Below are 11996 nucleotides of genomic sequence, written 5' to 3' on the forward strand. Positions count from 1 at the left end.
TCACTGAATCGCAGTTCACTGAATCTCGCACTCCCTTCTGGCACGTGCACCTGTTCGCAGTTCACTGAATATTAATATCCCCTCCGTCCCTCCCACCCAAAATATTTTTCTCATTGAATCTACACAATTCACGTAGGTCACCTATTTTGGTTTTAAAACGGCAAATTTCGCCGAAAAAGTGAGGGATTTTCATGTATGTTACACATTACATCTGCACTTTACTAGAGCAATGCTTCTCAAATCTGTCCTCGGGAAACCCCACTTGTTACTAAGCAGTCACGCAAGTCAAACTAACTGGTCTTTGGGGGTCAAACTTGCTTGGAAATGGTTCAGATCTCCTATTGTGAGTACAACCTAAATAAGTTGCCTTTGGTTTGCTTGTTGTTGGAATAATGACAAATATTAATTTATAATGTTTAATGAAGCATTAACAAGAACTGCACAATGAATACCTAAGAAATTTAATATATCAGTACTTCAAAAAAATTGTTTTGTAAAGCTGTTTTGAAACCATGTACAATGTGTAAAATGCTATAAAAAAATATTAAAATGTAATCAAAATGGCACACAAGTCTTTTTAAAAATGACACACATGGGATTTAGGAAGAGTATGTGCATCTATAAAACCTAACATAAATGTCTGTGTAACATAATTAGAAATGTACACCTGCATTTCAAAATTAATATAACTATTCTAATTTCTTTGCCCAAGAGGTGATGATATCAAGAGACAATTTACAGGTTTAGGCTTTTTCCTTTAATAACAGTGACATATCTCCTTCATGGTGCTTAATTATATGTGATCTTGCCTGATTCCACTGAACAAACCACTTTCCACATTTATTACAGCCAAATGGTTTTTCACCGGTGTGAATTCTTAAATGCTCTGCAAGATGCCAGCTCTTATAGAATCTTCTGCCACAAAACTTACATGGGTAGTTTCGATCACCTTGGTGTAAAAACATGTGGTTTTTCATGGTCTTGTGACGTTTGAATGGCCTATCACATATCTTACAATAGAAAGGATATTTCCCAGGGCCCTGATCAGAAAGACTTAATTTAGTAGAGTGTCGTGGGTTTGTATCCACATTTACACTGTCTGGCTGCAGAATTATTTCCACATGGGAGAGCTGTGAGTCCAGTGGTTCTTCGGACCAATCCTCTGCTCTCCTTACTGTAGGGAAATAAATGGTATTGTAATTAAGTCTATAAATATGATAATCAGTTAAAAACTGGTGCTGTCAAACGTGCTATAAAAAATAAAAAGTTTTTAATATATTTTTATATTGTAATAGTTTCACAATGAATCTCCAAAAGAATGTAGAAACAACATGAAGACAGTATATTTTAAATATTTGTTTAAAGGGTTAGTTCAACCAAAAATGAAAATTATCCCAGAATTTACTCAACCTCAAGCCATCCTAGGTGTATATAACTATCTTCTTTCAGACGAACACAACTGGATATATTTTTAAAAATATCCTTAGTCCTCCAAGGCTTATAATGGTTGTGAATGGGGGCCCGCATTTTGAACAAAAAAAATGCATCCATCTATAATAAAAAGTAATTCATACAGTTAATAAAGGCCTTTTGAAGCGAAGCAATGCATTTTTGTAATAAAAATATCCATATTTAAAACTTTATAAATTCTAATAACTAGCTTCCTGCGGACGACTGTACGCATACTGTGCAAGTCAATTTGGGCGGAAGAGCAACCTTTGACCCTGAACGCAATGACGAATGCCGGTCAAGAATTAGAAGTCTAAAACAAAAATTTTTTAAATGAAATGTTGGAGGATTTTGATATAAAAGAAGAGGAGCTTGAGTTTGTTGCACAGCCCTATTTGTTTGAACCGCGAGAGACGTCTAAGCTTACGATACTCCTACATACTGCGTCATACATCATATCACGGGTTACTCATTTGGCGCAAGTCAAGTTTGCGCAGTATGCGTACAGTCATCCGCCGGAAGCTAGTTATTTGAATTTATAATGTTTTAAATATGGATATTTTTCTTTCAAAAAAAGCATTGCTTCACCTCAAAAGGCCTTTATTAACCCACTGGAGCCATATGGATCACTTTGATTATGGATGGATGCATTTTTTTTTCCAAAATGTGGGCCCTCATTCACTACCATTATAAACCTCGGAGGACTAAGGATATTTTTAAATATATCTCCGATTGTGTTCGTCTGAAAAAAGATAGTCATATATACCTTGAGGGTATATATGAGGGTATGCTTTACTACAGCAACCCAACTTTTGGGTTACACAGAGTGAGTTAAATATTATTTATTTATTTTTATTTTTTTGATGATGATTAAGAATTAAGTCTGGCAAACTGTCTCAAGGTGCCATTTGACAAAATTTGATTTGGCAGCTGTAGTGGTAATCACCTGTGTGAAGTCTCTCATGTTCTTTCAAGTGGAATTTTGATTTAAAACGACTCCCACATGAACCACAGCAGAAAGGTGTCTCATTCTGGTGCACTAAAGAGTGTCTCTGCAAACGTCCTTTGGTGCTGAAAGTTTTTCTGCAAATCTTGCAAATGAATGTGTTTTGATGACTTTGAATTGCCTTTTGTGACATCTCATCAGAACTTTCGATGTGAAGTTGAAGAGAGGGAGGGTCTTGTTCAGGTGCTGGAAGTTCAACATGACAATCATTGCCATTTTGAACTGCAGAGTATGAATGATCAGCCTGATTATCACACAGCTCTGACTTAACTGCAATTGATGACTGTGTATCTGTACCACCACTATCTTCATTCTTCGACAGCAGAAGTGAGAGGCAGTGAGAGGGTTCCTGCCATTTAAAACCTTCAGAAAGGGGATAAGTATTGGTAGAAGTTTGTCTCAAAGGCTCATGGGACATTACAGTGGCAACCTCCATCTTTACTTGGATTTCTGAGAGTTCTGAGACCAATGGACCTTGCAGACCTCCATCTCTCTGAGTATCTGTGTGACATGAAGCACAGAATTAGTTTTTACTTGTAAGACAGGGAAACACAAAATAACAATGTTCAAGTCAATTCAAAATGCCACTCACCACCAATTTCACTTTGGTAAAGGCTGGAATACACTACACAAAGTTATTAGAATGGACCCTTAATTTCCAGGACCCTTAATTTCCAGAAGTTGTTGTAATTGGGTAAACCTCTTTATTGAGAGATTGATTATGTTGGAATTAAAGAAGTCAAATTTGTTGTCACTCCCACAACCATTGAATTAGAAATGCCTTCACAGCTGTGTTGGTTTGTTTTTGTCATTGATTGCCAAGGTAATATAACACAAAAGATAGCATTATAAATGTGTATAAAAATGAAATTATGAAAAACTTCACTAGATTTGCAATGCTGATAACTGTGGGAATGAGTCATCCTAGTCTGTGAAAAGGGTTCATTTCAAGATAAACATTTACTGGACAGAAGCATTTTTTTTTTTTAGTTTACTAGATTATCTTTTTTTTTTTTTTACGATTAATTGTTAAAAGGTTGCAATATCGATTCAAACACCCACACAATCTCATTCCTAAATTACCAGGATTGGGGTATGTATATTAAGTCTTTGACAAGTACGATGACAGCGGAACATTCAAATCTTCGGTGGTGCTGCCACTGACCCAGAGAGAGCAGTTGTCATGTTTAAGTATAAAACAGCTTTCATCCACACAGTATCATTATTTCTGTTACATAAGTTCAAATTATCACAGAAGTAAGGGGATAAAAGTTTATTAAAAGTCTGGTTATAAACACTGATTTATACAGTAGAGATCAAAATAGAGCAGATCCCCTTGTCAAAGTAATCGGAAATTACATGTTATTTTGTTTAGTTGGCTATTCAGAATTGTGGGAGAATCATGAACTCAATAAAAAAAAAATAATAATAATATTAATAATAAAAATCATGATTCGATCATGAGTCATACAGCTCTGTTAAGGTGCATCAAATATGATACAACCGGTATTTGAGGATTGTTTATTTGTTCATTTTTCAATCATTACGTTACATTTACATTACAAATTGCACATTGTATTGAATTGAATTTTTAAAAATTTGATCAAAATAACATCTTACTAAGACATACTGAGAGATATAGACTGAACACTGATAGATGCATTTATCATATTCTTAACTTTTGGCCACATAAACAATAACATCTGCACAAAAATTTCATATTTGTGCTCAGTTTGGGAGTATATATATATATATATATATATATATATGAGAGAGAGAGAGATTTTTTTTTACAATTATTTAGTATGTCAGGCTTTACAGGGTTAAATAATAAAAAAAAAGAATTGCCATTAAAATACAATATCATCATTAATGGCATCCATTATAATACGAGTAAAGTGACAACAAAACATTTGAGATTTTGCGTTGAGTAATATACAAGCGTGTACTGACTGTCATAACATGAAGGTTACCTAAAACAAGGTAGGCCTACTTCAGATAATTCCATAGTACTACCATTGATCATAACCAAAAAGCATGGTATTCCTATTGACCATGTCAAAATAAAAATAGTTTATAGTGAATGTTTTACTGACCATGGCGTGTTTCTGCACAAATGCCGTTTCGATTGTGAGTCAGTGTGCTCTTGAGACAACAGTTCTCCTGCTTCAGACGCTCTATCTCCTGCTCATATTCAACTATACTGTCTTTGACAGCTTCAAATATTTCTTCGGCTACTGCTGCCATGCGTTTCACCAAAACAGAATGAATAGATGCAAGTCCCATCTTGATCATTTTGTTACAAAAATCTCTCTTCCGTTTTTTCTTCTTCTTCTTTTGTGTCTAACGGAGATTACCATTACCATTAGCGCCACCTTCCGAAATCTTATTTTGTCAAGTGAAGGAGGTACTTCTTGATACATAATGAAAGAATAACAAATAATAATTAAATAAACAAAGTTAATGATTCTTAAATAAAAGGAGGATATGCTTTATTTATTCTATGCAATCAAAATGATATGCTCTCTCTGGGTCAGTGGCAGCGCCAACGCAGATTTGAATGTTGTAATATCGTTGTCATTTATTAAAGAGATTATGTGCAGCTCTATTTTATTTTATTATTATTATTATTTTTTTAAATGTATGGATAATCTAGTAAACTAAATAAAAGTTGCTTCAGTCTAATAAATGTTCATTCTATTAGGCTAATTGTCAGTTCTTCTGATACCCATTCAATGTAACTTTTCACCACAAAAAGTCATCACATACTTTTAGTGTGTAGTATAGCCGAATTGGAATCTTTTAAGGGATTGTTCACCCAAAAATGCAAATTTTTGTCATCTTTTACTGACCCTGAACTTTTTACTGTCTTTCCAAAACTGTATAGCGTTGTTTGCTCTCTGAAGAGCGTCAAAGGTTTCTAACATGTTTTTGCAGAGTTGAGTAATAGTCAATCACAGAGATGTGTGTTGATTTATTGAACGCAATGGCCAATCAGAGGTGTTTAAGTTACATTCCAGTCAACGCTCACAGCCAAAGATTTTGTCCAGTGCTAAGTTATATATGCTCACAAATCCTCTAATTATAACAAAGTGTAGACATTATGTAAATAATTGATTCATTGTGAATGTGCAGTGTAGACAGCTTCATTGATTATATCGGAGTGAGAGTAGCCTACACATCATCGGGGAAGAAGAGAAAAGAAGAAGAGAAGAAAATATGCAAGTTTTGCGACATTGCACATCATAAACGTCTATGGAATGCTTTGTTGCATAGCCTAGTTACATGCATCCTGTCACCATAACCTGGCCTGTAAATTATCCTGTCACATTTAAAATCCTCATATACACATTTTATTTCATTTCCAGTATGTAAGACTTTCTACCATAGTGTATAATTAAGAAGTCACCTTTGGCTTACTTTCTGAGGGTATAAGGACAAATACAGGCATAATGTTTTATGGAGCTTGAACTGCTCAATGACAACCTATGGATTTTTATATATTAGCGCTGCAGTATTTTTCTGTAAAGCTCTATGTAATAACACACACACAACCAAATGGTTTTTCACCGGTGTGAAATCTTTAATGTTCTATGAGATGACATCTCTTATAGAATCTTCTACCAGGAAAATTAACAGGAGTATTTTTTTCACTTTGTGGCAAACACAAATATATTTAGAAATGTACATTTGAAATTCACAACTAACATTATTCTACATTCTTTGGTGATGATAAAACCAGTTTTACAAATTTAGGCTTTTTTCTTTGATATCTGTGACATATCTCCTTCATGATGCTTAATTATATGAGCCTTTACCTGATTCCATTGAACAAACCACTTTCCACATTTATTGCACCCAAATGGTTTTTCACCGGTGTGAATTCTTAAATGCTCTATGAGATGACATCTCTTATAGAATCTTCTACCACAGACTGCACAGGGGTATTTTCGATCACTTTCTGACAAATGCATGTAGTTTTTCATGCTCTGATGACGTTTGAATGGCCTGTCACATATCTTGTGAAATTTCCTGGGGCTCTGATCAGAAAGACTTAATTTAGTAGAGTGCTGTGGGTTTGTGTCCACATACACACTGTCTGGTTGTAGAATTATTTCCACATGGGAGAGCTGTGAGTCCAGTGGTTCTACTGACCGATCCTCTGCTTGTCCTTCTGTAGGAAAAGAAATGTTAGTGTAATGAAGTCTACAAATAGTGATGGGTTAAAAACACAATGTTGGCAAACTATTTGCATGTTTTCTGGACTAAAGCCCTCATTCATGAAATCCTTTATATGTTTCATTCAATACTTAAGAGTTTGATTACACTCTGTCAAATCTACCCTGATAGTGCGTCTCCCTAGAAGTTCCGTTTCCTTTGCACAAGAAACCATTAGCATATTGCTGCCACCTAGTGATTCAGAAAGATAACTGAAATTTCTTATTTCACCACCATGTTAAAGATATAAGAATAGCTTGGAAAGTCAGGCATTCTACACATATTTCCTCTTAGCCTGCTAATGAGGTTCAATTTTAGTTAGGATGCTGCCTTAAAAACTAAGGCAGCTCACAAGGTTTTCAACAAAGCCAGTGTGCGGTTAACACATTGTGCTACAGAATTTAATTGTGCATTAACCTGACAAAGAAGTTTTTAATATAATTTGTGTGTTGAAATTAAGATTAAATTAAAATGAGGCAACCTCGTGTGTGATTTTAAAGCAGTTTATGTGAACATCCAGTCATTAGACTAGTTTCATGACATGCAAATATGATAGTATTAAGAACACAGATGTTTCAATACAAAGTTGTTGAATTTATTACACTGATAGAACTGAAACTACCAGAATAATATAGTTTCAGGACGCACACTCCCAAAGGATATAAAAGGGATTTTTTTTTTTTTTTTAAGTATGGGCCTGTTCAATTGTACTACATTTATATACATTTCAATTATGTTTCTTAATCTGGTTGTTTAGGTAGGCCTATTAGCATTTCTATGACAGTATTTCCTGTCCATTCTTGTTAACATAGGCATGCTGTAGTAGTTCATATAAATATAAACTGCCATTGGGTATAACAGAAAATATAACAGAATATGCACTAGAATCACTGCTATCATCACCTCAAAACACAAAACGTTTATTCTTCTTGCTTATAATTGATGTTGAATAAATAAAGGCATTGTTGACCTTTGACTTGTTGGATAAGAAAAACTAGCATCGTGTCATGTGACCCACATTTGCTGTTTAACCTTTGAAAATGTGTAGAATATAATTTAAAGCCAGACTGAGAGCCACATATGGTTGGGACTGTACTAGGGCCTTAAATATGGACATATCAAAAAGGAATCTAGATAATACCTAATTTGTCTGGAGTTCAATCAAAAGCAATCAAAATAGTTTAAATAATATTTCATATAATAATATTACATCATTCAGAAGTAAAGCAGAGTTCTCTCAGATACTTGTTTTGATATTTTAATTTGTAATGCCATATCTAATAAAGAATTCAAATTTAGAATTCATTTTTTTGGTGGACTGAGGATTAACGTTTATGACAATAAGCTGCCTTAAGGTGCTTTCTGACATGATTTGATCGAGAAAAACCCCTTCCACATCTTGGGCAGCTGTAGCGATAATCACCTGTATGAAGTCTCTCATGTTCTTTCAAGCTGGATTTTGTTTTAAAACGACTGCCACATGAACCACAGCAAAAAGGTCTCTCATTTTGGTGTACTACCATGTGATTCTGCAAACGTCCATTGTTCCTGAAAGACTTGCCGCATATCCTGCATAATGCATTCTGGTGTTTTCGCCTTGCCTTTTGTAACACCTCTTCAAAGGTTTCAAGTTCAAGTTGAAGAGATAACGGGTCTTGTTCAGTTAGTTTAAGTTCAACATCACAATCGCTGCCAGACTGCACTGCAGATGAGTTTGATTCACTGGCCTGATTATCACACAGCTCTGACTTAACTGTGATTGATGACTGTGTATCTGTATCATCAATATCTTCATTCTTCAGCATCACCTCTGGCAGAAGTGAGAGGCACTGATGGGGTTCCTGCCCTGTGACCGCTTCAGAAAGAGGAGAAATACTGGAAGAAGCTTGACTCAAAGGCTCATGACACATCACGGTGGCAACCTCCAACTTTACTTGTATTTCTGACAGTTCTGAACCCGTCGGACCTTGCAGACCTCCATCTCTCTTAGTATCTGTGTGACATGAGGCATAAGATTAATTTTCAACTGCAAAAACAGAGAAACAATAAACGTCACAGTTAACAGTAAGTTTATGTGAAACATAGATTGCAACCCATTTTACTTCAGTAATCTGATGTATTTCTGAATGAACCAGGACAGCAATTCCTAAAAAAAGGGGGACTTGCAAGTGGTCAAAGTGGGCCGGTACGCTGTACTTCTATATTTTAAGCTTTAGCGTACCCTCACTTTTTCTTGCATACTGTCTTTTTCAGGCAAGACACTTCTTGATACTTTGCTATTCAGTTTGCCAGTTGCCATTCATTCAGAGTCAAAGCGTCAAGTGTATGGGTTGATAAGTAATGACATCACAATACAGGGAAGGGGCACTATGTGAATTCTCTCTCATTTTGACAAATCACTTGAATACAAGCGGAGTCGGTCTACCCTATCGGAAGTCTGTTATTATGCTAATTTACCCGAATGAATAACGTTGACACACGTAAAAGCTAACTGACTTGTACAAGGAATTCTGTACCATGTTAGCCTGGCTTCAGAAGGGGACAAAAAGGATGCATGTGTCAGAACTTCAACAAACAGAAACAGAGAAAGTAATTTTAAACACTGCCCATGAGTAAAATAAGCCAACCAGCACCAGAGGTACTAATGAGCAATTTGCTAACGTTACTGCTACTATTACCACAGATAATGATGTTAATAATAATGTATTTTTTAAATTACATATTTTTGCTCACAGAACAACTGGCTGATTTTCAAAGACTATAAGCTTGGCTGCAAAATATGAAGCAACATTCCATCACTCGCTGTCCAGAAAGACAGGGGCTGAGGCTGTCAACTGCTCCTCTATATCTGTCTCTGCTGTGTATGTCCATAGGGATTGATATGACTCTTCTTTTCTGAGAGATGAGGAGCACCATTGCAGACCTGGGGCCCATTTCAGAAAGGAGGTTAAGTGAAAACTCTGAGTATGTTAACCCTGAAATGAGGGAAACTCTGGGTTTTCCGTTTCAGTATGGGAGGTATGTCAAACCCGAGAAAGCAGGTTAAGGTCAAGCTTATTTCTGAAAGAAGAAGTAACTTATACTCAGAGTCAGTTACCATGTTAACTTACTCTGTGAACCTAACCTGGGGTGCGTTTCCCAAAGCGAACTATGGTCGCAAGTTCCGTCGTTACCAATAGAGTTCAATGGGACTAACGACCATGGTTCACTAACGATGCTTTCGGGAAACTCACCCCTGGTCGGGAGCAGGTTTTCTTCGGTAAACCCAGAGTTTGCTTCGGACTCCTCCCCCTTTTTAAAGTGCAAGTGATGTTTAACATAGTTCATTCACTCATTCCACGCTGCAAAAAAGTATTTTTTGTCCTATTTCAAGTACAAATATCTAAAAAATTCTTAAATCAAGATGGATTATGCATATAAGAAAATGATATAAGATATTTAGTCTTGTTTACCTGGGGGGATCTAAATTAAGTGCATTTTAGTAAAATGATCAGTATCTGCCAGTGTGGTAATAAAAATAATCTTAATGCAAACGGAAAACAAGATTATAAATAGAGTGTCTATTACTAATGTGCAAATTTACAGTAGCTCTGCCCACCAATGTCAGACCACGTTAAAATTGATGCACATTCTTGTGGCTGCAGTGGTGTAGGCAGTAGTGTGTTGGGTGCAGAGAATTAACTTGTGATGCGATTGATTGGGTTTGAAGCCACCTTCTGCCAAGCTCGCTATTCTCCCTTTTCCCTTCACATATCACATCAGAAATGCATTTATTTTTAATAAAAATGAAGAAAATGTTCTAAAAGTGGAAGTAAATTGCCTAACAAGTGTTTAATAATGATCAAATAATTTACAGTCTTATTATTGAATCCTGGTAAATTATTATGTTTTTCTTCTTTTTTTTTTGCATGTGGGATACCATGAAAATGAATATTAGTTCAATAACTTACCATTCTGCCAGTTTTCACCTTTGATATTATAACAGTGATAAGAATTAAACTTGCATTAACTCAGAAGTATGCGGACGTTCTTTTGTCACGTGCTGTTGCCATGGTGAATCGTAATTTCGGAACTCCATTGATGATGGCTTTTCATAGTTGCAGTGCACGTGCTTAACTCAGAGTCAACCTACACAGAGTCAATTGAACTAACTCAATTCAGCTGTTCTGAAACAGGAAACTCAGAGTTTCCCATTTCAGGGTAAGTCAACTCAGAGTTCAAGTTTTAACTCAGAGTTGGTTGAACCTCCTTATTGAAACGGGCCCCTGATGTCTGAAGACTTTCATTAACACACACACACACACACACACACGCACTCTGTCACACACAAACAATATTATCAAATCAGTTGTTTGGCAAACAGTTCCTTTAGTAAATAAATATGTTGTATCAGCAATATCTGCAAGTATTTTTTTATTTTTTTCATTGTTAAAATTTCAGATGTGGATAATGATATTCAGTGGTGCATGAGAGTACCGGCACTTTTTTCCCCACTTCAAGCACTGGGATACTTGTGAACTTTTTGTTTTGTTAAACATTTAGACAGAAATTCAAGTCAAGAAGTCAAGTGGACTTCTTTTATACATTTACTTTAAAGAACTCTTTAAAATGAGAAATTAAAATGTCCTGTCTTTACTCACAATATTGATTTATTCACCTTTAAACTAAAAACAATGTAATAATGGCCAATTAAATAAAATTGCTGGTGTTGATAAATATCTGTATATTTATGATCTTTATTTGGAAACCTTGGAGTAACTAACACTTTAAGGTACTTCAAATAATACACTGGTAACTTAGTAGTTACGATTTTTCATGCCCCAAAAGCATGGTATTGCAACATTTAAAAATAAAAACATGGTAGTTTTTGTTTGTGTACAACGTTTTTTTTTTTTTTTCTTATCCATAGGAATATAACTTAAATATTGTTCACTCTTTAAGAAGGTAATTAGAGAGAGATAACATTTCTTGTTTATTATTATAGTGAATGTGTAACTGACCATGGACGTGTTTCTGCACAGCTGCACTTTCGGCTCCTCAGACAACAGTTCTCCTGCTTTAGACGCTCTATCTCCTCCTCATATTCTATTATACTGTCTTTTACAGAGTCGAATATTTCATCGGCCACTGCCATCATGCGCTTTATCATAAGTGAATAAATAGACTCTAGTCCCATCGTGGTCAATTTTGTTTCAATCTTTTACGTTATAAACTCTTCTTCCGTCTCACAGCTACTTCTTATGTGTCTAACAGCGATTGAATACCACCAATCGGAACATTAGCGCCACCTTTCGAAACGGAGCACGGAGTTGAGAAAGTAGCC

The 11996-nt window shown here is 35.5% G+C and overlaps 2 protein-coding genes across 3 annotated transcripts; both read right to left on the reverse strand.

Annotated features, from left to right (window-relative positions):
* Positions 1–391: 391 nt before the first annotated feature.
* LOC125256955 (zinc finger protein 582-like) lies at positions 392–4818 on the reverse strand. Of its 2 annotated transcripts, XM_048173309.1 has the most exons (4): positions 4552–4818; positions 2898–2956; positions 2727–2818; positions 2403–2641 (listed from the first exon to the last, which is right to left on the reverse strand). In XM_048173309.1, the coding sequence occupies exons 1-4, from the start codon at positions 4748–4750 to the stop codon at positions 2635–2637; spliced, it is 357 nt and encodes a 118-aa protein (XP_048029266.1). In that variant the 5' UTR covers positions 4751–4818; the 3' UTR covers positions 2403–2634. The 2 variants fall into 2 exon arrangements, with proteins under 2 accessions (XP_048029265.1, XP_048029266.1); XM_048173308.1 differs by adding an exon at positions 392–1174 and having other exon boundaries at positions 2396–2956; positions 4552–4809.
* Positions 4819–6014: 1196 nt separating this feature from the next.
* LOC125256958 (zinc finger protein 3-like) lies at positions 6015–11681 on the reverse strand. Its single transcript, XM_048173315.1, has 3 exons — positions 11674–11681; positions 8097–8666; positions 6015–6629 (listed from the first exon to the last, which is right to left on the reverse strand). Exons 2-3 carry the CDS (start codon positions 8581–8583, stop codon positions 6208–6210), a joined length of 909 nt encoding a protein of 302 aa, XP_048029272.1. The 5' UTR covers positions 8584–8666; positions 11674–11681; the 3' UTR covers positions 6015–6207.
* Positions 11682–11996: the final 315 nt, after the last annotated feature.

This window comes from Megalobrama amblycephala, linkage group LG21, assembly GCF_018812025.1.
Source record: "Megalobrama amblycephala isolate DHTTF-2021 linkage group LG21, ASM1881202v1, whole genome shotgun sequence".
NCBI lineage: Eukaryota > Metazoa > Chordata > Actinopteri > Cypriniformes > Xenocyprididae > Megalobrama > Megalobrama amblycephala.

Excerpts from the sequence above, each read along its gene's own strand:
- LOC125256955 (XM_048173308.1), bottom strand. The coding sequence starts at position 4,750 with ATGATCAAGATGGGACTTGCATCTATTCATTCTGTTTTGGTGAAACGC. Across the intron at positions 2,957-4,551 it reads TTGTGCAGAAACACGCCATG|ATACTCAGAGAGATGGAGGT; the intron begins GTCAGTAAAACA and ends CATGTCACACAG. Across the intron at positions 1,175-2,395 it reads ACATGAGAGACTTCACACAG|TAAGGAGAGCAGAGGATTGG; the intron begins GTGATTACCACT and ends ATTTCCCTACAG.
- LOC125256958 (XM_048173315.1), bottom strand. The coding sequence starts at position 8,583 with ATGTGTCATGAGCCTTTGAGTCAAGCTTCTTCCAGTATTTCTCCTCTT. Across the intron at positions 6,630-8,096 it reads ACATGAGAGACTTCATACAG|AAGGACAAGCAGAGGATCGG; the intron begins GTGATTATCGCT and ends CTTTTCCTACAG.